We start from the raw sequence: 26,810 nt of genomic DNA, 5'->3' as shown, positions 1-26,810 counted from the left end.
TGTATTTGGCGCCAGGTTTTTCCTTTGTGCTGATATTTGATTATATACATTGACAAAATGTCATATTTTCACAGTATGGCTATTATAAAATATATTTAACTAATATATGATACTGCATTAACTAATACAGTACTAGTTATAAAATAACAAGAAAGATGATACAGGGCTCCACGGGTTTCTTTAGGAAAGAATTTATTCAAGATACACAACGTTTCGGCCTCACGTAGGCCTTTCTCAAGTGACTGGTTTCCTAGAGAAACCCCGTGGAGCCCTGGATCATCTCTCTTGTTGCTGTATACCTGGATCGCTGCAGATAGCCCTCCCCGAACCAGGAGCTCCGGCATTGCGCAAGTACCGCATTTATTTGCAATTTTTGGGAGTGCTACACACCCATATATCTCTAGTTATAAAATAGACAGCATTCTGTTTTTAATTAAAACTGTATCAACCGGGTACGCAACAGAACGCAATGTGCGCAAAGCTCATTTCAGACAATTAACTATGCGCCATATGCAAGAAGTCACATAACGCAATAAAATAAAAATGGCTGACAGCACACTTGAAGCAAGGTAAATATGATATATATATAGGCAGCGCTGCGCAAACTTTTTCAGCTGCGGCCCCCTTCCTGGGAGCCGCAGCGTTCGCGCCCCCCCCCTTCCCCTCCCCCGAAGACACAGCTTCAAATGACGTCGCGGGTCACGTCATGTGACCCCACCGCGTCATTTGACGTGCAGTTGCCATGGCGATGCGTGACATCACATGACCCCGTGGCGTCATTGCCGTCGCGTTGCAACGCGTCGCCGAAGACCTGGCTGCCTGTAGGTAAGTGAGCTCACAGGGGCCTCACGCCGTCCCCGGCATTAAATTAAATGCCTGCGGGAAGATCGCGGGGCCTCTGTAACAGCCCGCGCCCCCCCAGCACATTCTCCCGCCCCCCAGTTTGCGCACCGCTGCAATAAGGAACAGAGAGAGGACCAGAGTTCCTCCCAAAACAATATATAAACACACTGAAATGTTCCAGCACTGACTGACTGTTGGAAAAATAGTCAAAAAACTGAATATGCCAAAATGTGAATTTTAATGAAAAAAAAAGCGAAATCTACAATAAACCTGGAATAATGTCACGTCAGCAGGAAATACACAACATGGACCCAAAGGATAGTGATGTGGGGAAACTGCACAAGGGAAGGGATACCACAATGGGAAAGGAGGAGGGAACAACAAAATAAGGGGTGGGTGGGTCACATAACGCCCTTCATACTCGCCACACACAATTTATTAAGGGTTGTCCTTTTTTTCCCCGCACATAACTTTGACGCAAAGAAAAACTCAGAAATCATATTAGTACACACAGTATGTAGAACGTGGGGGTTGTGGCCGCCTGGAGTATAATGCTGGACTAGTGTGGTGTAGGGACTAACCAGATATCTTTACGTAGTTCTAATGACCCAACCCAGACCAGACCGCCGCACGCACACTTACTTATAACCAATATAATCAATTGCCTATACTTACCGAGAGAGACCAAGACAGTACTTTACTCTAAGGGTGAAGCAAGAATGATACCAGCATCTCGTTTTACTCCCTTATTACATCGGTGAAGTGCATTGTCTCTATCAGCGGCTCAGCTACTAGCACAAACCATGAAAACCCCGGTACTAGAGATGTCTGCGGTGACCTGTAATTAAGGGTCTGATTTCTCTATAGAGCAAGGGAGGACATTTTTCAGCCAGACAGCCCAGGAGACCATAGGCCAGAACAGAGAGAACATCAAGAAGCTTCGAATCAATGCTAAGCACGCCCGAACAGCACTGGACATTGCTAAACAGGTAATCTGAACAGCAGGGACTGGGCTGTATGCAATGCATTCATTCTTCAATACTTCTACCTTGTACAAAACTGAGTCTTATTTCAAATCTTCATGATACTCTTGTTATACTGTGATTTTATACACTACGCATCCATGATTGCATCCGTGTGCAAGTTGTGCATACTGCAATCCTACAATCTTGCATTATATATCCTTGATGCACTGTAGGAAAAATAGGAGTACAACATGCTCTGCGCTCACTGACTATAAATCTGGTTATGACCCTATTACGTCAGTGTTGCTTGGTCATTAATCATCGCTACACGAGTCCATATTTCGGCCAAGTAGTGCTGCTCCGTAAGACACTTTCCAGCACCAGAAGACACCTTACTGTACAAAATGCCTTCAGGAACGGAATCTTTCATTTAAACAGTGTTCCTATGGGAAAACGTGTTTCGCCTTAAGACGTTTCGCTATCCAACGCCATTTTGAGTAACGCATTGTGTCGGATAACTGAGGACTGCCTGTATAGGCCATGAGGAGTCTTCCAGCGTCCCTTCGAATTTCATCACTTAATAAATATACGCCATTTTTTGTATATTTATTATACGTGTTCAATAATGTCAACCACGTCTGTGCTTAAGGGATCTGCAATACATTTAAATAATATCGTTCCCCCCTCCCCCCAAAGTTTTTAGTATTGCTTGTATTGCTACTAGTTCTAATGTTACATTATTGCTAGCACTCTATAAGACTATTGCATGGAAATCTGATAAATAAATATTCTCTACACATGAAAGGGAGACCGATGAGTTATTCAAAGTTCTGCATACTCTGTCAGGAGTGGCCTATTCCAGTCCTCAAGGGCCACCAACAGGTAAGGTTTTCAGGATATCCCTGCTTTAGCACAGGTGGCTCAGTCATTGACAGCCACTGATTGAGCCACCCACATGACCTGTTGGTGGCCCTTGAGGACTGGAGTTGCCCACCCCTGCTCTTTGTACATCTATGAAGATGTACATAGAGAAGAATAGGAAGATACATTCGTACATATGAAGCATTCCCACGCTGATCCTTTCGAATACCAGCCTACGATACAAAATGTTCGTCTATTAAAAAATATTGCAGGGATCGTTACTACTGTCATCGCCAGGACCAGGGGCACAATTTGAAATATTTATATATATACTGTACCATCACATTTTAAGTCATGGTGGGTGAAAAGGGCACCAATAAACCTCCACCATATATATTTGCTATATAGATATAATGGTGAAAGACAGGGTTGCAGACCTGTCTAAGGCCTTGGCCATGCTCCCTGCTGGCGTGCTGAGGCGCAGGGAAAGCGGGTGCTTTCCCTGGCCTTGCGGTTGCTTACCGCACGCGCTGTCAGCGGGCCGTCAGGGGGCGGGCCGGGGGCGGGCGCGCCACTGGCCGGGGGCGGGCCAGTGACGTCACGGAGCTGGTTCGCCCTCATTGGGCGAACCGCTCACCTGACTGGCCTGTCGCGCCGGCAAGCGGGGGAATTTTAAATTCCCCTAAGACCTGCGCTTCCGCAAGCACGCGGAAAGGTGAGCCCCTACTAAAGCTGCTCTAATTGCGGCTGTAGGGGCTCAGTGCTGAGCGGGAGCGAGCCTCAGCACGCTTCCGCCAGCAAGCGGTAAACATGGCCGAGGCCTAAGACATGCAAATGAACATACAGTAATATTTACAGTTGCTTTATGCTTTACTGTGGAGGGTTTTTGTCACTTTTTTTACCCACCATAACCTTAATAAGTGTGGTGAATACCTACTCTTAGTCTCAAACCAGCATAGCCAACAACCAACCTCACACTGATGATACCCATCAAGGTTGAAACATGTCGAAACATTGTTGGAACTACAATCATTCACCCAGTAGCCCAAGCACGCTGCCTAGGGGTCACACTCGACTCCTCTCTCACATTCGCCCCTCACATTCAAAACATTTCTAAAACTTGTCGCTTTTTCCTCCGCAATATAACAAAGATACGCCCTTTCCTCTGTTGCTCGACTGCTAAAACTCTGACTCAGGCCCTCATTCTCTCCCATCTTGATTACTGTAACCTCCTGCTGTCCGGCCTTCCTGCCTCTCACCTGTCTCCCCTACAATCTATCCTAAATGCTGCTGCCAGAATCACTCTACTCTTTCCTAGATCTGTCTCTACCTTATCTACAGTAAATATCTGTTGTTTTTTTTCTTTCCTCTCTCTACACTGTTTTAGCCATTGAATCCTTTGTATATCAGTATTGCTTGACCTGAAGAAGAGAGGAGAACTCTCAAAAGCTTGTCCTTTGACATAAATTGTTAGTCCAATAAAAAAGGTATCACCTAATACTGAAGAACTCATTTATTCTGCACTATCGCAACTGGACTAACACGGCTATTTTCTGCTTTATATATATATAAATATATATATGTATATGTATATATATATATATATATATATAAATACAACTGTATGCTCACCTGCATGTCTTAGGCAGGTCCGCAACCCCGCCCTTCACCATTATCACCCAGCACACAGCACTTCCACTGCAGCAAGGGACTCTGCTCATTTGCATGTCATTTTCCAAAGTCCCTTGCTGCAGTGGGAGTGCTGTGTGCTGGGTGATAATGGTGAAGGGCGGGGTTGCAGACCTGCCTAAGACATGCAGATGAGCATACAGTTGTATTTACATTTGCATATTTGCTTTGCTGTGGAGGGTTTTTGTCACTTTTTTTACTCACCATAACTTAACTCAACACACACACACACACACACACACACACACACACACACACACACACACACACACACACACACACACACACACACACACACACACACACACACACACTACAGTCCTAACTGCGCACAATACAGTCCTGCAGAATTTTGTTAACATCTTTGCTTTTTTTAAAGGTTCAGTCTGCCATCTTGATTCAAAATGCCATCCAATTGTAGTCAAACAGACAAAATCCTGCTCCTTGATCTCAGGAACCATCATGCAAAGTGTGGTTACAATATCTTAAGAGGTGCCCAAATGCATAGCGAACAGACACAAAAACTTTCCAAAATATATAGTAGATAGTAGCATTGCAAAAGATGTTTGAATGTTGACGTAACCTTCGCTAGAACTTTTTTTTATGGTTCTAGTTCTCTCTGATGACACGATCTATCTGTTTCTGAACAGTATGACGCAGCCACCATAGCACAGGCATGCAGGGGACAGAAGAAGAAGAAACTTGCTCTTACTAATTCTAAAATGACGGTGAGAACCAAACATCTCCATACATAATGTGTCCCTCATGAATATTAGAGACACAGCCTAATGGTTGTTCTGAGAAACCTTGTGTCTGTATTGTTGAATTACTGGCAGACCCTAATACCCTGACAGGAGTATAATGCGTGGTGCTAAGAACCGTATACAGTCATAGTAATAATGAAATAATGAGGGTGAATCCTGTGTGATGTCTGGGATGTTATCTTGATTGTAGGGAGGGTACTGGGTGTGGTATCCTAGTTGGTAAACCAGCATAGATGGCCCTCAAGTTGTACAGGAACCCAAAGGCTAATAATCACCCCAATAGATAATACCCTAATCCCTTAACAGAATAATATAACCATGTACTGTAGCAAGCAGGAAAAACTCACGAATCCGCTGCAGCGTCCATGTTGAGCCCGTCAGACCTTCAAGGTGCGCCTCCGTCCGTGGAGATAGAATGCAATAGGAGAGAGAAATGGCAGAGCACAACCGGAATCATCCAAAAAAGAGAGAATTAGGAGGAAAGTGCGTTATCCATAAAAGGGTTTAATAGTCATGGAAGGGAAAAAGGGCAAGGCATTACCCTACCAACATGTTTCGTGCTACGCAGAGCACTTTATCAAGGAAATAAATGAACATGATAAAGTGCTCTGCGTAGCACGAAACATGTTGGTAGGGTAATGCCTTGCCCTTTTTTCCTTCCATGACTATTAAACCCTTTTATGGATAACGCACTTTCCTCCTAATTCTCTCTTTTTTTGGATAATTCCGGTTGTGCTCTGCCATTTCTCTCTCCTACTGCATCCTAATACCCTGACAGGCAGCTTTCCTGCTCCCGTTCGTGTTTCCCGCCCTTTGTTGGTCTTCTTCGTCGTTCCCCTATATGTTTTCGGTAGGTCCCGGTTGTAGGTCTGGGATGGCTGTTCACCCTAAGTTCCTACACCCACTCTAGTACTGAGTTTCTTGGTGAGTAGCGCGTTATAAAATGTTCAACATTTTGGACACCTTTAGAATAATAACATCCTATATATGTAATGTAATGTATTATTGTCAAAGTATTTTCTATTATAGTGCTATTTTTATTTGATATCCGGGTTCCGGTTCACTTATGTACGTAAATGTCAGTAATTGAAATGTCCCATGGTTACTCTAGTAATAATAATATAATAATTGTTTGTTCATGTATAGTGCTTCCGTAGAGCTTACAATCTATGTTTTTTGGTGCCTGAGGCACAGGGAGATAAAGTGACTTGCCCAAGGTCACAAGGAGCCGACACCGGGAATTGAACCAGGCTCCCCTGCTTCAACCTTGTTGCCATAGTCAGTGTCTTTACTCACTGAGCCACTCCTTCTCTCTAGTGTATTTTTTGTACCCCCTCCCCACCCCCTTGAAGAAAAAATGGAATAAAGAACAAGTTTTAAAAATATAATAATAAAAAGCCCTACTGTACCACACCGTGGAATATGTTGGTGCTTTACAAATAAACGATAAGAATCGTAACTTAAATAAACAGTGCTGTAGCATTTAAACCCTCTTAGTGATATATGTCAGAACAGCAGTGATGAAATTTGCTTATCCAGGATGCTAGGGATCAGCTCCAGAAGTATCTGTTTGACGCGGTCAATGCCTATAACAAGGTAAAGTATGAGGTGCGCAAACGTGAGAAATGCCTGGAAGATATGGAGTCTGACCTGGACACCCTGAAGCGGATAAACCTCCCAGACATGGAGAAACACAAGGAACAACAGGTACCTATCAGACGATGCTTGTCTTGTATGAAGCTACGGACCACAGCTACCCAATAGGTGACACAATCGGTAACACCATCATGGGTCACATTGAAATGATATCTTCTTCAATGGAGGGGCTTGACAGAATCCCATAAGCACAATCTGTCTTTGCATGTATAGTATATAGTTATATCATACCTGAGGATGTCACATTTTTGCATGACATTCGTCAGAACATCTGAAAAGACGTGCATAATTGGTCAAAGTGTTGTCATCCTTCCAGTAAAGGACACACTTGCATTATTCTCTAACATGTTTATCAGCATGTTGCAGTTTTCTATTGCCACATTGCCACCATTCTACTAGCAGTCTTATGGGTTAATAGTGCTAGCTCCCAGAACATTTCTATATGTCTTGAGCTAGCATATTGAATTGTATACTACAGGTTATCTATCACCAGTATAACAGATCTAGTACAGTTGTGCCCGCATGTAGGTATAGCCATTTAGTGACTCGCTAACATCATTTCAGTTTGTGCTTACCTAAGTGTTCACAGTCCCAGGATTAGGTGGGTGACTTTGGGTCGGTGGGTGGGTGACTTTGGGTCGGTGGGTGGGTCGGTGGGTGGGTGACTTTGGGTCAGTGGGTGGGTCGGTGGGTGAGTGACTTCGGGTGGGTGACTTTGGGTCGGTGGGTGGGTGAGTTTGGGTCGGTTTGGGTGACTTTGGGTCGGTGGGTCGGTGACTTTGGGTCGGTGGGTGGTTGGGTCGGTGGGTGGGTCGGTGACTTTGGGTTGGTGGGTGGGTCGGTGACTGGGTGACTTTTTTTGGGTCTGTGACTGGGTGACTTTTTCAGGGTTGGTGAGTGGGTGGGTTAGTGGCTGGGTTGGGTGGGTGAGGTCGGTGGGTGGGTGAGTGGGTGGGGTCGGTGGGTGGGTGGGTGTGGGTGGGGTCGGTGGGTGGGTGGGGTCGGTGGGTGGGTGGGGGTGGGTGTGGGTGGGGTGGGTGTGTTGTGGTCGGTGAGTGGGTGGGTGAGGTCGGTGAGTGGGTGGTTTTGGGTGACTGACTGGGTGAGTGGGTGACTGACTGGGTGAGTGGGTGACTGACTGGGTGAGTGGGTGACTGACTGGGTGAATGGGTGACTGACTGGGTGAGTGGGTGACTGACTGGGTGACTGACTGGGTGACTGGGTGGGTGACTGAGTGGGTGACTGGGTGGGTGAGTGGGTGGGTGACTGACTGACTGGGTGGGTGACTCACTGACTGAGTGGGTGACTGACTGACTGACTGAGTGGGTGACTGACTGGGTGGGTGGGTGACTGACTGGGTGACTGACTGGGTGACTGACTGGGTGAGTGAGTGGGTGTGTGACTGGGTGACTGGGGCAAAGTGGGTGACTGGGGCAAAGTGGGTGGGTGACTGGGGCAAAGTGGGTGGGTGACTGGGGCAAAGTGGGTGGGTGACTGGGGCAAAGTGGGTGGGTGACTGGGGCAAAGTGGGTGGGTGACTGGGGCAAAGTGGGTGGATGACTGGGGGAAAGTGGGTCGGTGAGTGAAAGTGGGTGAGTGAGTGAAAGTGGGTGAGTGAGTGAAAGTGGGTGAGTGAGTGAGTGAAAGTGGGTGAGTGAGTGACTGGGTGGGTGACTTTGACTGGGTGACAGTGCGTGGGTGGGAGACGGTGGGTGACTTAGCTTGACCGGGTGGTGTTTCCTGGCGGCAGACGGTTCCCCTCCTGGCACGGATATCCCCGTGGCATCAGGCTGGGGCAGGAGGTGGGTTCGGAAGCTGGCGGGGGGGCAAGAGTGGCAGGCTGGGGCAGGAGACCCGCGCCACGTGAGGGTGAGTGCAGGAGGCCCGGCCCGCGCTTCCCCTCCGTCCGGGAGCCGGTGCACGTGATGGTGAGTGCAGGAGGCCGGGGGAGTGCAGGAAGCCCGGGCCGCGCTTCCCCTCCATCCGGGAGCGCGCGTGATAGTGCGGCTGGGGAATTTGCGGAGCGTGCGGGTTTGGGGGAGGTGGGGGAGAGAGTGAGGGGCACCGGGAGAGGGGGGGGAGGGGGGTGTGGAATGTGAGCTGCGGTCCGACTGACGGGGGAGAGTTAGGCCAAGCAAGAGAGAGAGAGAGAGAGTGAGAGTGAGAGTGAGAGTGAGAGTGAGAGTGTGTGTGTGTGTGACCTTTGGCCCGTCACTCCGCCTCAGGCCAATGAGAGGTGTGCGGGGGCGGGCGGGCCAAGGGAGCAATCTCATTGGCCTGAGGCCTGAGGCAGAGTGACGGGCCAAAGATCCAATGTGATTGCCCCTTGACACAGGACAACCAGACACGCATACAACACTTTCAGAAATATATAGATATAGATATACAGAGAACAGCTCTGTTGGTGTTTCTAGATACAGATGTACCAAGCCTACTTGCTCGTCTGCGTTGCCGGGGATAGAAACTCTTGCTACATCTGTACAATGAGTATCCGTCTTGTCTGTCTTCTTGTAGATGATCCGCCAGTTGGAGAACAAAATAGACAAGATGGTGATAAAACTGTCTAGTGCGGGAAACATCAACCAGACGTACTTGAAGATTCTGCAGAACCTAGAGGATGTAAGTTTTTGGCTCAAGTTGTAACGCTTGCGCTGCTCACGAGCAAGACAGGACCCCGATACAGAGGTGGGAAGTATTGAACCACGCACCCACAGCAGCGGAAGCGTGCCTGGCAGGCGGATTGTCAAACGTAACTGGGTCTGGGTTGGAGAGAGTGGGTTTGTCCAGATACTTGCCAAGGTCTTGGGTTGGAGAGATTAGAATGGTCAAGTTCGTATAGCCGTGGTCTGGTGTTGGAGAGGTCAGAATATTGGAAGTCCGTGTAGCCGTGGTCGGGGTTGGAGAAGTCAGCAGAGTCGAGGGTAAGCCGGGGGCAGTATCCACAGGAGAATCCAAATACAAGCTGGGTCGGTACATGTAGGGTTAACTGTAGAGATAAAGCACAAGAACGAGGAGCAGTGCACCACAGACGTGGAGGCACAAGGCTACAACTGGTTATGCTCAGCAAAGCAGGAAGGGAACTGCAGGATATTTATAGCACACAGGAACCAGTCACAAGGGAGGCGGAGCAGGGCACAGCCTCCGTGGAGGCAAGGATTGGCTGCAGGAGACAAGTGGGCTGTAAGTACTTGCCACGCAGCTGGGTAGTGGTGCACGACGTCACGTGTGCGCGCCGCGCTCGATTGAAGCGCGGCGCGTCAGAGGGGGCGGAGCTAAGCTCTGTGGCACTCTAGAAGAACTGCGCGCGCGCTCTATAAGCAGAGCGGGGCTGCGCGCACGCGCTGGTGCCATAGTAGAGGACTGTGTGATGACAGGTAAGGAGGGAACACGTAGCAGAGGACGTGTTCCCCGATTCCTTACACAAGTTTAGCAAGGCTCTGAATACAGAACCCAGCACTATCAAAACCCAGATATTCCAGAAACAAGGCCCCAACAAAAAGCTGAGAACATAGTAAAAAGTCTTAACCTAAAAGCCAAACATTACAGAATCCCCCATACTCAAAAACCAGTATAATCCATGGGTTTAACAACTTCTGTTTTCATGGAGATCCACTGAGATTCACACAAAGATACGATTAAAGATATAGCTGTATAGTCAAAGGGTGGGTAGTGCATAGCTAACGACACATTCACTTCTATTCACGTGAATCTAGTTTGAGGATCTATTAGCTATGTGTTACCCTGTTTCTTACCATATAGAATGGGGGTTCTGGTTCCTCAGATCATTAAAATAAATGTCCACTAGATAACACCCGGAAAATAATAAATATAGTTGGACCATGTTCACCTTTCTGGAACCAAAGCCATTCTGCTAAATCTGGGTGCAGAGAAGGCGTTTAACAAAATAGATTGGGTAATCCTAGATAAAACATTACAGAATTTTGGATTTAAAGATTATTTTCTAGAAGGTGCCCGAGTATTTTATCAAAATCCAACAGCTCTAGTTAAGATACCAGGGAATAACCCGGATCCGATTAAAATCATAAATGTTTAAGCTGGGTGCGATGAGATTCACTTGGGGGATCTGGACCAAATCCACGGGCAAATTTAAACTCGCGTCTCCCGTGTCACAACTCACCCTGCTTTTCGATAATCCTAACTTCCCCCCGGAATGTGACTACAAACAATTTGACCAGTTTAAAGCAAAGGGTATTAGAGTAATTGCTGATCTACTAGATAACGGGACATTTTCCAGTTACCAGGAACTCGGAATCAGGTATGAGGCACCAGATTTGAACATAGTTAAATACCTCCAGATTAGACATTTCCTACAAAAAAAAATTCCCCGAAATTAGAATTCCCCTCTCTTACCGGTTTTGAGGCACTGTGTAGGAGAGATAATTATCAAAAAGGTTTAATTACTAGAATATATGCGGGAATGGAGGCCTCGGTTGACTTGCCTGATCATGACTATATGCTCAATTGGGCGGCTGACTTAAACATACAAATTGACAGCGATGATTGGGAGAATATTTGGGAGTTTGCTGCGAAAACCTCCATATGTACTACTATTAAAGAAAAAATATATATATATAATCCTATGTATTGGTACCTCACTCAACCTCGATTGAAACTGGTATACCCTCTGGTGTCTGATCTATGTTGGAGGGGCTGCGGGCAAAGGGTTGATATGGTTCATATCTGGTGGACATACCCGGCGATACAGAAATACTGGATCACTACCCAACCTATTATTAAAGAAATAACGGATTTGTCCATCCCCATTGAGCCACTGATCTTTTTGTTGGCAAAGCCAGTTGAAGATATTGGTCGCCCAATGAGAAGGCTGATCTCATTTACTCTGACGGCAGCGAGATGCGCCGTGACGGTCTCGTGGAAGAAAATCACCACCCCCCCCCCTCAAGACAAACTGTTGAGAAAAGGATCAACGAGGTGATGCTGACTGAAAAAATAACAGCTTTTTTTGAAACAGTCAAAGGACGAATTTTAACTAATGCTTCCTACGATGAAGCTGACAGCATGAGGTCAATTTGTTCCACCAACTTTTCTACCACATTGCAAACTCCATATGATCTCTGGCTCTCCCCTTTTCCACGGTCTCTCTGTGGTGTCCTTATGCTCACCTGTCCTATTCCTTCTCAATTAGGAATTGGTCCATTTCCCTGTACATCTGAATGTGATGGAGAACACAGTGCTCGCTTATGGGAAAGAGCTGGAGTCCCTGACTCAAATGGCTGATGAAGCCATAATTTCGAGAGAGGCCATCAAAGTAAGTGTCAAATGGTCCAGCTTTTTACTTGAGTTTCTGTTTCCCTATCTGAACTATTGTGACTATTTAAAACATTCAATGCTAGTGGAGCCTTCAATGCATTCTCCAGTTCTAAAGGAGTAAGACAGGGGTGGCCAACTCCTCATAATGACTGAACCGCTGATTGAGCCACCTGTGCTGAAGCAGGGATATCCTGAAAACCTGATCTGTTGGTTTCCCTTGAGGACTTGAGTTGGCCACCCCTGGAGTAAGTTATCACAGCAACTCAGTATCCCTACTGTTGTGTCATTGAGAACTACTCACAGGTATGGCTGTGCACGATCTTTAAATGCCACCAACCGTCTTTAAAGTTACGGGACAAACTCCTCTCGTGTCACATGGTGGCTGCGACTATATGTTTTCGTCTGATGTTTCCTTACTAGTTTTATCCCCTCGTCTCTTTTTTTGAAGCCATGGTAAATAAGTTGGCTAATAGGCCTACAATTATAGACAGAAAGTAACCAAAAACTGTCCGGTGCTCCGGGAAAAAGGGCGTATCACTTTAGTTAATATAGGTATGTTCAGGTGGTCCTCGTTATCCGTTGAATGGATTATCCGACGCCTGATAATACATTCCGCTGAACGCGTTATCCGACGTCGGAACGGATTATCCGACGGTCACTATAACATCAGGGATAAGACATAGAAATAGAAACCATCCAATCAAGTACCTGGGTCCTGTAATGGGCTACAGCTCACCTATTCCAAAGTGGAACCCGGGATCAGGGGTGGCTTGGAAAGTCGTAGTGCCGCCGCTTGTGGTGAATGGCCGTCTCGGGTACAGTGCAATCTCCTGGCACTATGATATCGGCACAGCGGTAGAGTGACTGATGGGTCCCTGTAGCGTGTCTCCAAACTTGCGTAGATGCAGACGAATGATCCGAGATGTCCAGAGTCGCCGGTAGCAAAAGATCTCCCGGGAATTCAATCAATATAAAAAATGCAACATCTTTATTCAGGACACGTTGATGGATACAAACACAGGGGAAAAAACTCCCACGCCACTTGGCGTGAAATGCGCGGGAGTTTTATTCCTGTGTTTAAACACATAAACGTGTCCTGAATAAAGATGTAGCATTTTTTATATTGATTAAATTCCTGGGAGATCTGTTGCTAGCGGCAACTCTGGACATCTCGGATCATTCGTCTACAATTATAGATAGTATGATACTATAGATACTATGATAATCTATATCTATAATTATAAGAAACCAAATAGCCAGTATCCTTTGGTTCCCAAATATGGGGGCATATGTATGACGGCAAAAGTGGGGCAATTCTGGTCTAAAATAATTGCATCATATGTATCAAAGAAAACTAATCCTACGGATTTCTTGTTTTGATACATACGGTACAGAATATTTTGCTCCATAATTGCATTGCTTTTGCCTTGATTCATATACCCCGTAGACTTCAGCTGCCTCCGCCCGGCTATATAACTACAAACTGCATGCTAGATGACATAATTGTGGGTTATATATTGGGGAATAAAAATCTCCTAACTAGTTAATTCCCCAAATTCCTTGTGAGCTACTTGGTTACCCTGAGGAAGATGCACACCGCATGGAAATCAAGTGGTCTCCAAGTTAAAGAGATGACCAAGAAATGGGACCTCAGTCCATACAGATGTAGCTGAGGTAACTATCTTCTGTGCTGCTGCCGCGAGACAGCGGTGCTCATGGCACCAGAGGATTAACGATTCAGGGCGGTCACATACGGGCGCATGGACTCCCGCAGCATGTTAACAGCAGACACTGTCTCCAGCGCCGCTGACTTTTGCTTCTTCGACTGCGGCCCGGAGACAGCGAGTCTTGCTACGTTATGCATCAATTTTTATTATTGAAGTATTTTACTTTATACTTTTCATCATATATGTTTTGTCAATGGGATGTAGCATTGAGTACCCCCTGTCTCTTGTTATACGTTATGCATCAAGCCCAAAATACCAATGGATTCTCGACATAGTGACTGTACCTAAGGGAATCATTTAAAATTCACCTCTTCTGACACCAATGGGGTTATGCATTGTCTGACCTGGGTGACATTACACTGAGATTCCCATTGATTTGAATGGGTGTTTCTCTAACAGTGATCAGCACTGTAACAGTTTAATGAATAAGCCCCTATGTACTGGGGCAAAGAAACAAGTTAATCAACTTTATTACTTCTGGAGTTAGCCAGTGAGATTTACATCCTGCCAAACCTGGTGGCTTCTTGACATGGAAAAGAGGGAGAAAACAATATGAAAATACACACAAACATACAGTCTGATAAATCCCATTGTAATAAGTGTCGGGAACTCCTCCCTAAGTCCTATTGACACCCCCCAAATTGCAAGCAGATGCACACAGAGCCAGCATTGGAGTATGTATCCCCATACAGCGCTGCCCCCAGGTACATTCATTTGGCTCCATAATTTCCATAACATACAAATTCCACCGTTTGGCTTCGAATTAACCCTTTGTTTAAAGATTTCAGGAGCGGTTGAATGAACACACAAAATCCCTGCCAGCTCTGAGACCAACACCCACCACATCATATATATGTGTCAAAAGGAGTGCTATTGTGGGTGTGAACAAATGTACTATATGCAACATCATAACAAAAATCCCCAATGTTACATCCAAATGAGAAAGTATATAGTTAAATATTCCTCTGTTTGTCTTCCAATAAGTATGGTGTCCTGACACCCGGAGAGGGGCCGTGACGTGGCTGCAGGCTTGTATCACTTTGGACAAAGAGTTTAACTAAATGACTTATGAGAGGACAAACAGATGAGCATTTAACTATATACTTTGTCATTTGGATGTAGCATTGGGACTAGCATTTTGCAGGCACAGTGAGGCTCTGACCTGTAGAGCTCACGCTCTAAATTTTGGGTGCCTGAAGCAAAGGGAGATACAGGGACTTGTCCAAGGTCACACGGCACGGACACGGTTATTGTTTCCTCTTTTCTCTGCATAAATAAAATCCGCCATCTCTGTTAAATAAACCGGTGTCAAACTTAGCCAACGTGAAAAACCAATTACAGGCATTGGACCCAGACTCCAAAAGAAAAAAAGTGAATTATCAACATGGCATTGACGAGGCATAAGTGAAGAACCGTATCAATGAATGAATTATCCTGGCGTGGCAAACACCGTATTGGCCCGAATATAGTACGGCCTCGCACATAATGCGACCCTAAAGTTTTTGAAGGTTTTGAAAAAAACGTACCACTATTCAGGCCGATACGGTAGCTTTTTTGGGTCTTAAAATGAGATTAAATCCCCATTGTACTGCAAACTGAAATAGAATATTTCCTGGTATATGAATGAGTTGCAGTTCATGTTGGGTGGGCACAGGTCCGGTATGGTTTGTTTTAGGACCAGTAATAATGAAGTCACTAATAATTACCATCCGACTTACTGGCTTCCAGATGAGCCTGAACTCCCTGGAGGAGAGAGTTTGGAAAAAGCGTAAATCGAGGGAGAGCAATCTGAACAGAAACAAGAAAATGCTGATAGACCTCATAGATAAACAGCCGCCTCAAAAGGTGAGTCGAAAGAAGGGTGTGGGCCTCTGGCTCAAATCTTAGGCCGCATCCATAGTGGATCAGACGTTGCGCGCGCCAAATCCAAACTAATGGAGGCCAATGCGCATGTGCACAGTGCATGCGTGCACGTGAGCACCGAGGTTGCAGATGCTTGGCGAGACAAACTTGCTTGTCTTTGCCGCACGACTACCGGGTTATGTGAGCGGTTCCGTGATGTCACGGTCACGCCACCCCCGACACGCCTCCCCGTCGCCTCTGTCTGCAGGACATAAATCTCTCCTCGCATACACTATGTCTGAGGTCTTAGAGGTACTGGCAGCTAAAGATGAGGGCCCCTGATTAGATGTTGCTGTTACATCAAGATACAAGTACATAAAGGTACATATAGGTTAGTGGTCCCTGCTCAGTTATTATAAGTAAAGTGTTGGGGACCTAACTGAGATATTGCAGATATATGCTCAGATATTAAAGTTATATGGGTCGAATCGTAGGCTATACCGGTATAAGTATTACAAGGTGAGGGATCTTTGCTCAGGCATTACAAGTACTAGCAGGGGCACAGAGGGATACCCTGCGGTATGTTACAGGCAGGGTGACCTTGCTCAGATGTTACAGGAATTGATGGCCTATAGATAAGGGAGGCAGGAGACATTTCAAGAACCTGTGGCTAGCTGCGTGGTGACCTTGAGTTTGTGAAACCAGAACGGGCCTCCACGCACTATAGTAACCGAGAAATTGGATTATGTTGCCCATGTAAATGAAAATTATTGGAAACATTTGAGCAAAGATTAAGTTCCTAGCTGGAGACCAGCACCTGGACTTTGGCCCTTTAATGTTAAACGAGGGAACTTCTGTATATCTGACAGAGAAACATAGAATTTGACAGTAGAAGAGGACCAGTTGGCCAACCGTGCCTGCCCATTTCCTTGGCTTTCTTTCATATTTAGGCTTTCTATCCCAAGTATTTCTTTCATTCCTTTCCTGTGTTAGCCTCTACCACCTGTTGGGAGGCCATGTATTCCACAGCCCCACCACCCTTTCCGAGAAGGATCTCCTCACATTAGCCTGCCACCCTACAGCTTCAGAGCATGATCTCTTGTTCCAGCACAGGGGTGCGTAAACTTCTGGTGCTGTGCCCCCCTGCCAGCTCTTCCCCAGTGCTTGCGCCCCCCTTATGTGTGTGCCGGCGTCAAATGATGCAGCGGGGTCATGTGACCCCGTGTTGCCATGGCGACAGGCGTCAAATGACGCCCAAAGTCGGCTGAATCACGTTAAGTGAGTTACAGAGGCCTCACGTGGTCCCCCGGCATTAAATTTAAATGCCTTGGGGAAGAGTGCGGGGCTTCTGTAACTGCCGCACCCCCCCCAAAAACAAATCTCGTGTGCACCCCTGCTCTAGCATGTCTCTATCTCTGATATATGCTTCCCTCTGTACCATGCTTACTGCAATATCTGAATTCTCTCCTTTTTTTTCCCATTCAAAAGGAAAGTGCAAAGAAAGACCTAAACATGGAGTTCCCTTCTATCGTGGAGAGCGAGACGCCTTCGACAGGTAATCAACCCGGGATTCTGACAATATGACATTACAGCAGGCTCACAGGATCCCATTCAAGATTATGCCAAATGGAATCAACACTGTACAGAAACTGGCAATATTAGAAGCAGATAAACAAAACATTGCTGGAGTGAGCTTCTGGGATCGCGTGGGGTAGAGATCATGTGATTGCGGCCAGATCCCCAGTGACGCAACCAGAAGTGTCATGCCCGAGGTACTTACCAGTTTAGTTACTGGTGTTCTTCTCCCATTTTAGGAATTCAGTATGGCCGCGCCACATCTCGCGGGTCGCGCGGGCCCGTAGGAAGATGCAACGTCCCTGTTTGCAGCGGCCTACTGGACGGCCGTTTAAATGCCGTGAGGAAACACCGGTCACTATGAAAAAAAACAGACACACAGAGGGGAATTGATCAACTAATAGGCTCCTGATCTATTAATCCACCTATATTGTAGATATTCAATTTATAATGTGGTTAGTCGGTGGGTGCAAGTACTGTGAAGGTGACAGTAAATAGGACACAAAAATGGGTTACTTTGGGGTAAGTCACTCAAAAGAAATTCACTTTGACTGCACACCACTGTAAAATACAACTTTACATGTATTGATTGAGTAAAACATCTATCACTAAACATATAGAATGATGTGTGGGGGTAGGTATAGTGTAAGGAATGTCTCTAACTATATTGCTATATTAACGTTTGTAATTAAGCCAATGGCAGAGAGGCATTGACACATTAGACTGTGGTGTAGGTAATCCTCTAGTAATCCTGCCGGTGCCTTGTAAATAGAAAAAGCCTGCCGCTAATCGTACCCTATCCCAGTAATATAAACACCGTCATTTAAGGTAGAAAATAGTACAATTAATCGTGGTGATATAGGCGATCTGTCAGTGAGTGATGGGAATTGCTGGAGTAATTACTCATGCTTCGCTTGCATAAATAATAGGTGTGAAGTTCACTCGATAACCCAGATAATATACCCTACTTCTGAGGTAGGAATTGGCTGTAATGGCTGCTTCGGGTATCTCGCTCTAGCTAAAAGTATGATGTAGGTACTCAAACACTCGCTGACTTAATAACCCGCTTACTAGACCCTACACCTCCTGCAGCACTAAAAACCTCCCAATCCTAGTATCAATGTAGATCCAGTGACTAATGTTGGAGACTGTCACAAGAAAACGTTGGGACACACATCATCTATATACGGGTATATAACATTCTCTAAGGATGTCTGCACATCCCTCTGTGATAGGTTGAACAGCCTGTAACTCCCCCACGGACAGCCAGTGAGGCTGCACATACCTTCCCCTCTGTGATAGGCTGAGTGGGCTGTCACTCACCCAGGGACAGTCAGTGAGGCTGCACATCGCTCCCCCTCTGTGATAGGCTGAGTGGCCTGTCACTCACCCAGGGACAGTCAGTGAGGCTGCACATCCCTCCCCCTCTGTGAATGGAATGGAGAGCAGTGTGCACATGGGACAGGTGGGAGTGCAAAGAGAGGGGAGGTTAAGGCCGAAAGGTGTGTAGAGGGAAACAGAGAGACAGCAATGAGAGGAGGCAGAGAAAGACAGCAAAGAAAGGAGGGGGCAGGAAGACAGCAAGGATAGGAGGAGACAGAGGGATGACCAGGAGGGAATATAGAACAATGTGCACATGGAGCAGGAGGGAGTGCAAAGAGAGGGGAGGAGAGACAGCAAGGTCAGTATGAGATAAGTAGGAGAGGAGGGAGTGTAGGGTGCATAGATAGGAGCAGGCCATAGTAAAGCAGGAAGTGCAAAGAGGAGCAGGTCATGATGGAGGAGAGAGTAAGGTGGGGAAGAGGGGACAAGAGACAGCAAGGGAGGGGTGAAAAGAAAAAGTAATGTTTAATTAATAACCTTTCAGCTCTCCCAGATCAGTGTATGTTACGCCGGGTACAGCTGGTTTTATATGATTAGTGATAGATGTTTTACTCTATAAATAAATGTTATGTTTAATTTTACAGTGGTGTGCAGTCAAAGTGAATTTCTTTTGTGTGACTTACCTCATAGTCTCCCATTTGTGTGTGCTAAACACCAGGTTCTACATTGATGAATATCTTTGGAACCGGGTGTCCCCGGAGCGACAAATGGTGATATTGCTACTACAAACATCCCAGTCTCCTTTGTTCACCCTCATCCTAGGAGGGGCTGACCCTTCAGGACACACCAGTTCACCCCAGCCTCACACCTATGTGAACCCCAATTCTCCAAAAAAAAAAAAACACCCCCAATGAGGTTCTGATTGAGTGTGGAGCACCTCACTTTTTTCAGACCTTCAGGGGACATCTGACAATCATACTTATATTTCACAGATATTAGGACTAAGGAAACAATACAGACCGGCGCCTTAAAGTCCAAATGGGAGAGTTAGAGTTCAAATTGGTGAATTGGAGTGTCCAGCAAATGTTGCTTTGATCCAGTTGTCAACAGGTTCCTCAGCATCAGGATTGGTTAAATCATGCAGGGGAGACAAAAGGACAAGATCATAGTGTGACACTGTATGACTATACCAATGAACACACACATAAGGACAGACTGACATACATAACACAAGACAACACTAAACAAAGACAATTAAGCTGACTAATAATATGATTGATTTAATAAACACAATAAAATAAACAGCAGCTGTCTGGTGACGAGGAGGTTTAGGATCCGGTGTGTAAAAACCGGAATCCTACTTACAGCAAGTCCCCAGAATAAATGCAGGTGGGGATGGTGTGAACGTCCAGCAGGTGATGTTAGGGGACGTGTGCCACGTGTAGCCCTCAGGAGCTTCCTATGCTGTCGGCTGGTAATGGAGGCACTTCCTCCTCTCCTCGTGGAGTCCTCCAACCGCAACCGGAAGTGCGTCACAGTGGGCGGGACGATCTACCAGATCTTACTGCCGATTGCAACTCCTATAGCCTGCAACTCTGGAAACTGTTTAGAAGGTCTGCTCCTCTCACAGTACAGCTGTAGAATGCTTCTCAATAGCCCAACGCGTTTCGTGCGCATGCGCACTTCTTCAGGGGATGATGAGCTCAGTACATGGTATGTCTGTATGGTATGGTATGTCTGTATTTAAATCTACCATGTACTGAGCTCATCATCCCCTGAAGAAGTGCGCATGCGCACGAAACGCGTTGGGCTATTGAGAAGCATTCTACAGCTGTACTGTGAGAGGAGCAGACCTTCTAAACAGTTTCCAGAGTTGCAGGCTATAGGAGTTGCAATCGGCAGTAAGATCTGGTAGATCGTCCCGCCCACTGTGACGCACTTCCGGTTGCGGTTGGAGGACTCCACGAGGAGAGGAGGAAGTGCCTCCATTACCAGCCGACAGCATAGGAAGCTCCTGAGGGCTACACGTGGCACACGTCCCCTAACATCACCTGCTGGACGTTCACACCATCCCCACCTGCATTTATTCTGGGGACTTGCTGTAAGTAGGATTCCGTTTTTTACACACCGGATCCTAAACCTCCTCGTCACCAGACAGCTGCTGTTTATTTTATTGTGTTTATTAAATCAATCATATTATTAGTCAGCTTAATTATCTTTGTTTAGTGTTGTCTTGTGTTATGTATGTCAGTCTGTCCTTATGTGTGTGTTCATTGGTATAGTCATACAGTGTCACACTATGATCTTGTCCTTTTGTCTCCCCTGCATGATATAACTAATCCTGATGCTGAGGAACCTGTTGACAACTGGATCAAAGCAACATTTGCTGGACACTCCAATTCCCCAATTTGAACTCTAACTCTCCCATTTGGACTTTAAGGCGCCGGTCTGTATTGTTTCCTTTGTCTATCACTAACTGTGTTTGGGTTAGTTTCCCTGGCAGCCTTACATTATTATTGTATTAACCACTTGTTGTAATATTTGCACTGTATTGTAATATTTTTTAGCGCTAATCACACCATCCTTTTTCTAGTCACAGATATTAGGACTGCATATGTGTGCTATATTATTCTCTTTGACCTACTTTGGAGCTCTCTGTTTACAGTCTACATTATTTCTGTCTGATCCAGTTGCTTGAGCACCCTTTCACCCTATTTTTACTATTGCTGAACCCCAATTCTCCTCTGATAGTGCTGAAGACACCCTTTTCTCTTACAGGATTTAAGTCGGTGGATGGCAAAAGCCACAGTAAACAGCAGAGGCAGATCGCAGATATAGACCAGCTGAAGAGCGTTGTGGAGTGTGGAGAACTCTCGGTAACGTTTCCTTGATAACCATTTGACTGCTACCCGGGCTGAGCTAGCACAATGTTAGCTATATATACACAAAGAAATAACCGAAACAATATAGGGGTCGATGTATTACAGTGATCCTATACATTTACGCCCTCCACCACTGTTCTGTTCAGTTCGTAGGCATCTGTCCCAAGTGAAAGAAAGTCAGGTTTCATACAACTGTGCATGGATTCTTTTCATACCAGATTCTTGTAGTTGGAGGTTTATTTGAAGCAGAAACTACTGTCATTCAACAAATGCAGCAAAATGATACATCCAGCAGTGGGATGTCGATGAACTTAAATGGGGTTAGTTATTAAACTGCTGTCAATAGGAGTTTCCGTACGATAGTGCCCCGATTGGTACGAACACAGTTTAATGAATAAACCCCAAAGTCTCTCACTGCAAATCTAGGACATAACCAGGGAAAAATACATGTTCGGGCGAATGTCAGACACGGGAAACAGAGGATCTCAGCGCCAAAGCGGGCGAAAAAGGTTATAAGAGGTCTTGCACTCATACTGTACATGCACAGGCATTCATACATACTGTATATTCAGTCATAGATATATACACTCATACATAACTATACTTATGTGTGAGGGGGGGAAATGGTAGGCTACTAAGCTATGGTGTGTAATCTGTGATATAGTACAAAAAATGAAGGGATAAAAAGAGGCGAATTATTTGGTGAAGATAAGGATTTCCAGGCGTGTGCTGCTCTCTGTTGGAGGGTTTCCACTCCTCTTTAAGGTACATGTAAAGAGAGAGACGAAAGAAAGCGGACAAAACATCCATGGTGTCATCCAATTTAATAACAAATATCATCTAAAAACAAATGGTATCCAACTCTAACTAGTAAAACAGCATTCACACTTTCACTGCAGACCACAGGTGCGGCACCGGAGGAAGACAGCTGGCGGCCGGAGAAGAGGTCCATGTCAGCGGAGGAATGGACTTAAGACAGCGGGCGTCGGAAGCAGCAGGCAGGAGAAGACCATCAGATCATGTGTGTGGAGCAGAAGCAGAGCGGCATAGGAGAACGGCCGGAGCGCGCTGTAACACCAAAAGTCAGACACCGGTCAACTTCCGGTGTTGCAGCGCGCTTCGGCTGTTCTCCTATGCCGCTCGGCTCCTGTTCGTCCCACAGGGTCTGATGGTCTTCTCCTGCCTGCTGCTGCAGCCCGCTGTCTTAACTCCATTCCTCCGCTGACACGGTCCTCTTCTCTGGCCGCCAGCTGTCTTCCTCTGTGCCGCTCCTGTGGTCTGCAGTCTTCTTATTCTTCTGCCGCCCCGGTAAGCAAGAAGGGGGGGGGAATAACAGAAAAAACGGAGTGTCGGTTAACAAAAGTCGGACAACCGAGATTCTACTGTAATACTTTTTCCATCCTTTCAAACTGATTTATACATTAGGGGCTCCTCTTAGTGGCCAAAAGTTGCATTTTGCTTTCTCTCTTTCTGACTGTGGATGTTTCGTGCAGAAGCTATTCTGTAATTCTGCTTTTGTCATCTGAACATGTGTAAAGAAGCATCCGATTGTCATTACCTCCTCGGTTTGCTCCAGTAAGAGGTGCTGGTATCTAAGCAGTGACTGATTCCTGCCTACATTATATTCATGTGATAATTCCAGATTCTCTGTAATCTAATTTCTTCCCTAAAAAAAAAAATGAAAAAAAATTCTGCCAAGCTTTACACTTGATTGGAATCAACTTCTGTTGGCTTAAAGTGTGTGAATGCAAGTGGCCATTTTAAAGTCCCACAAAGAAATATACTTGTATTGCTGCCAATAGCAATTCACTGCTGTTATTACACAGGGCTACAACTGTCCCCCACATTCCTTTACACTCGGACTTTGTGGTTGTACAGGAGATAGTAGTGCGGTTCGAGGCTCAGAGGGATATCACTGAATACCTTAGTCGGCATATTGAGCAGGAAACCCAGAAACGCAAGGCGCTGCTTGGCCGCCTGCATGAGCTGGAAATACAACACGCCAACCTCAAATTCCACCAGAACCCGAGCGTTGATAGGTAAGGAGTCTGAACTCTGACCTTCTGACAACACTTAGCTCCTTCCATACCCGAGTCTCCAACCTACCCACCTACATACTGACCCTGAAGGTCACTATGGCCTTTAAGAGATAATTTGCCTCTATAGACTTGAATGGACTTTACCTTGCAAAATATCTAGCTTAGGCGGAAACAGGGGTGGCCAACTCCAGTCCTCAAGGGCCAGCAACAGGTCAGGTTTTAAGGATATCCCTGCTTCAGCACAGGTGGCTCAATCATTGACCACAACTTAGTTCCTCACTTACGCTACCCACAGTTCTGATCTCATTTTAGGCTGTTGGTGGTTAGTGTAAGACTATAGTGATACTCTACCTCTGCACATACAAGGCATTAGATCAGTCACCATCGCTGAACACTAAACACCGCAGTTGTAGTTGCCCTCATTGCTTTCTCTTATAGACCTTAAGCATCTTCTTACGCTTATATATGATTGGCCCATTCCTTAGGCCAGGGGTGGCCAACTCCAGTCCTCAAGGGCCATCAACAGGTCAGGTTTTCAGGATTTCAGTCAACGACTGAGCCACCTGTGCTGAAGCAGGGATATCCTGGAAACCTGACCTGCTGGTGGCCCTTGAAGACTGGAGTTGGTCTGCCCTGCCTTTGGCAATATAAATGTGGATAATACCATGTTTTATGATTTTTGGTCAAAATAGAAAGCAGCAAATTAGCCTACAGACCAGGGGTGCACAAACCTTTAGCCTTGCGCCCCCCACTGCTCGCGCCCCCTTAACTCGTCTGAAGCATCAAATTACGCTGCGGGGTCATGTGACGTCACGTCACTCCCCGGCATCATTTGACGCCGCGTTGCCAAGGCGACGCATCACCGAAGCCAGCTGAGTCACGTTAAGTGAAGTCGCAGAGGCCTCGCGCGGTTCCCCGGAATTTAATTTCAATGCCTTGGGGACGAGTGTGGGGCCTCTGCAATCGCTGCGCGCTCCCCAACAAAATTCTCGCACCCCTGCTATAGACTATGTATACACTGGGAGGACATATCCTATTACAGTGCAATACAGTCATCATAGCTTGGCTTTTAAAGCATCCATCCCATATTGTCACTGTATCAAGATACAGTATTTATTTACCAGTAAGGCAGTCCTATCTTCACACCCCAATAAGTGAGACATGTATATAATACATGCCATTTAAAGCTAGGCTCCTTGTTTGATTGATGTAGTTAGACCTCCATCCCATCTCCCTCCTCACACTTAATTAATTACTTCACCATCTCACCAGTAATTAATTGAATGAGTTTGGCTTATTTAATGAGAGTAATAGAGGTTAAGGCTTATCAGTTATCACAGCAAGGTGTGCACTCAAGTGGGCCGTCCTAATTTAGAGCAGGTCTCTTCGCTAGCCTCCAAATATCTGGTATTTACAATGACAGCATGGAATGAAAATAAAAGTACATATCTGAGATAAATGGGCCCCTAATCTTTTATCGCGGTGGATCCTTGCAGCTCTAAAACACTGGGGCTTGAACTCAGCGAAAACCTAAATCAGGAAGAGCAGAGACTGACAACCGCCAACCTGAAATTGCGCCAGAACCAGGAGCTGCTCTTCGCCGTGCAAAATGGCATCGACAACTTGTACTTCAAACTTTACGGAACCAAAACTGTGGACCAGGTAAAGGGCATCTGGGCAAGGCTTTCCAACGCATGGAAACGCTAACCCTTAATGCTCCAGGTGATCTGCTCATCACATAATAAGGTCAATGGAAACCCGACACCTGAGGAGCCCAAGGGATTCAAATGTAACGTTACCTTGGTTTAAGTATAGAATTGGATTTTTCGTTTTGGAAAAAAACGGCTACTTAAAAAGTGGGGAGGGGTGAGCTTAAACCCTGGGAGGAGGAGTCACTAACCTCCAAACAACTCATACCAGTTGAAAATTAAAATGACTAAACACACAATTCCAGCAAGCTCTACCCCACTTTTTAAGTAGCAGGTTTTTCCATGTTCCTGTGCAGGACAGGTCCACTGAGGTCATTCTCCCCCCACATCACTGGTAAATGAGAGTTCTCACCGGTAGTGTTAGGACCTGCATGCTGGTCGTGCCGTGACGTGGCTGCAGGATTATAACGCTTTGGAATACTAATATTGAAGTATTTAACTATGCATTTTGTCACATTGGATGTAGCATTGAGTATTTTTGTCTTTTGTTGTATACATGTAGCACTCCTTCTAATACAAATATATATATATATATATATATATATATATATATATATATATATATATATATATATATATATGATGTGGTGGGCTCTGGGGTTAGAGCTTGCTGGGATTGTGTGTTTATTAGTCTTATTTAGTAGCATGATTGGCCCATAATCTGTTGGGCAGATGGCTGCAGAGCAGCTCTGGGACGGGAGTTTGAATGTATCCTTTATTATCTCCATGATAAAAGACTCATTTGATGGGAGGAGGAGGAAAATCCTTTCCACCCCAAATGCAAATGGCATTAATCATTAGTGGAAATCCACTCTCTGTGCTCAATGAATGGCTGCAGAGATACAGAACCGTTATATCCAAAGAAGAGCCACCTAAGGCTGCGATTATAGTGCCCGCAGCCGGGCGCGCGCCGCCAAAACAAATACCTGCATTCCATCGAAGGTGCGCATAGAGCGCGACGGAGAGGCGACGGCCGCGTGACGTCAGCCAATGAGGGCGAACTGCTCGCGTGACATCACGCCTCCGCCACGCCTCCCCGTCGCCTCCCGCCTGCAGTGAAGGTTTCGCGCTAGCGATGGCAGCGCGCATCAACTATAATCAAGGCCTAAGGGAATGATACAGAGATACAGAGCACATTAGCCCCCCCGAGAGGACAGTCTATAGAATGGAATAGAATAGAGATACAGAGCATGTCACGGAGAATATTTTGTTGGTGAGGGAGAACAAATAGTCAGGTTATGTAACAAATATGCAGGGGTGCTGATGGCATTTATTATTGCCCCCAGAGTGCTGATGCTGCCATGCCCACGGACCACTATGACAAACTGAACGTTTGTGAGGACAAGTTGCGGTGTCTCATGGAATCTGGTTCCAACATGCTCAAAACCCCATGGATTGATGATGATCACTCGGAGGTAAAAATCCCAAATGAAGGGACCAGAGTGTTACTCTGTGACAAATCATGCTGCCAAGAACCTTAATAAGTTCAGAGGAGAGGGAAGGTCCTGTGAGTGTTAAATTACCTCTCCAAACTTCCTGTCTACATGTAGAGCTTAGAACATGACACTAGAGCTAGGCAATCAATTCATTTTACCTTGAGGAGCAATATGGACCATATTGCAGGCAGCTTATCATCAAGGTGC

The 26,810-nt window shown here is 45.9% G+C and overlaps 1 protein-coding gene across 2 annotated transcripts in view; it reads left to right on the top strand.

The window, feature by feature from the left end:
- The window catches only part of CCDC183 (coiled-coil domain containing 183), a 34,311-nt gene that overhangs the window by 2,078 nt on the left and 5,423 nt on the right, over positions 1-26,810 (top strand). The window contains exons 2-12 of one of the 2 annotated variants that reach the window (XM_075579092.1): positions 1,711-1,832; positions 5,009-5,086; positions 6,662-6,829; positions 9,293-9,397; positions 11,946-12,068; positions 15,526-15,642; positions 17,128-17,194; positions 21,316-21,413; positions 23,298-23,458; positions 24,955-25,120; positions 26,454-26,582. In XM_075579092.1, coding sequence (XP_075435207.1) covers positions 1,711-1,832; positions 5,009-5,086; positions 6,662-6,829; positions 9,293-9,397; positions 11,946-12,068; positions 15,526-15,642; positions 17,128-17,194; positions 21,316-21,413; positions 23,298-23,458; positions 24,955-25,120; positions 26,454-26,582 — 1,334 coding nt within the window. The remainder of the gene's footprint in view (positions 1-1,710; positions 1,833-5,008; positions 5,087-6,661; positions 6,830-9,292; positions 9,398-11,945; positions 12,069-15,525; positions 15,643-17,127; positions 17,195-21,315; positions 21,414-23,297; positions 23,459-24,954; positions 25,121-26,453; positions 26,583-26,810) is intronic. The other variant, XM_075579093.1, reaches the window with a different exon arrangement.

Source organism: Ascaphus truei, chromosome 21 (genome assembly GCF_040206685.1).
Source record: "Ascaphus truei isolate aAscTru1 chromosome 21, aAscTru1.hap1, whole genome shotgun sequence".
NCBI classification, from domain to species: Eukaryota; Metazoa; Chordata; class Amphibia; order Anura; family Ascaphidae; genus Ascaphus; species Ascaphus truei.
This window is presented reverse-complemented; position numbering and strand designations above follow the sequence as displayed.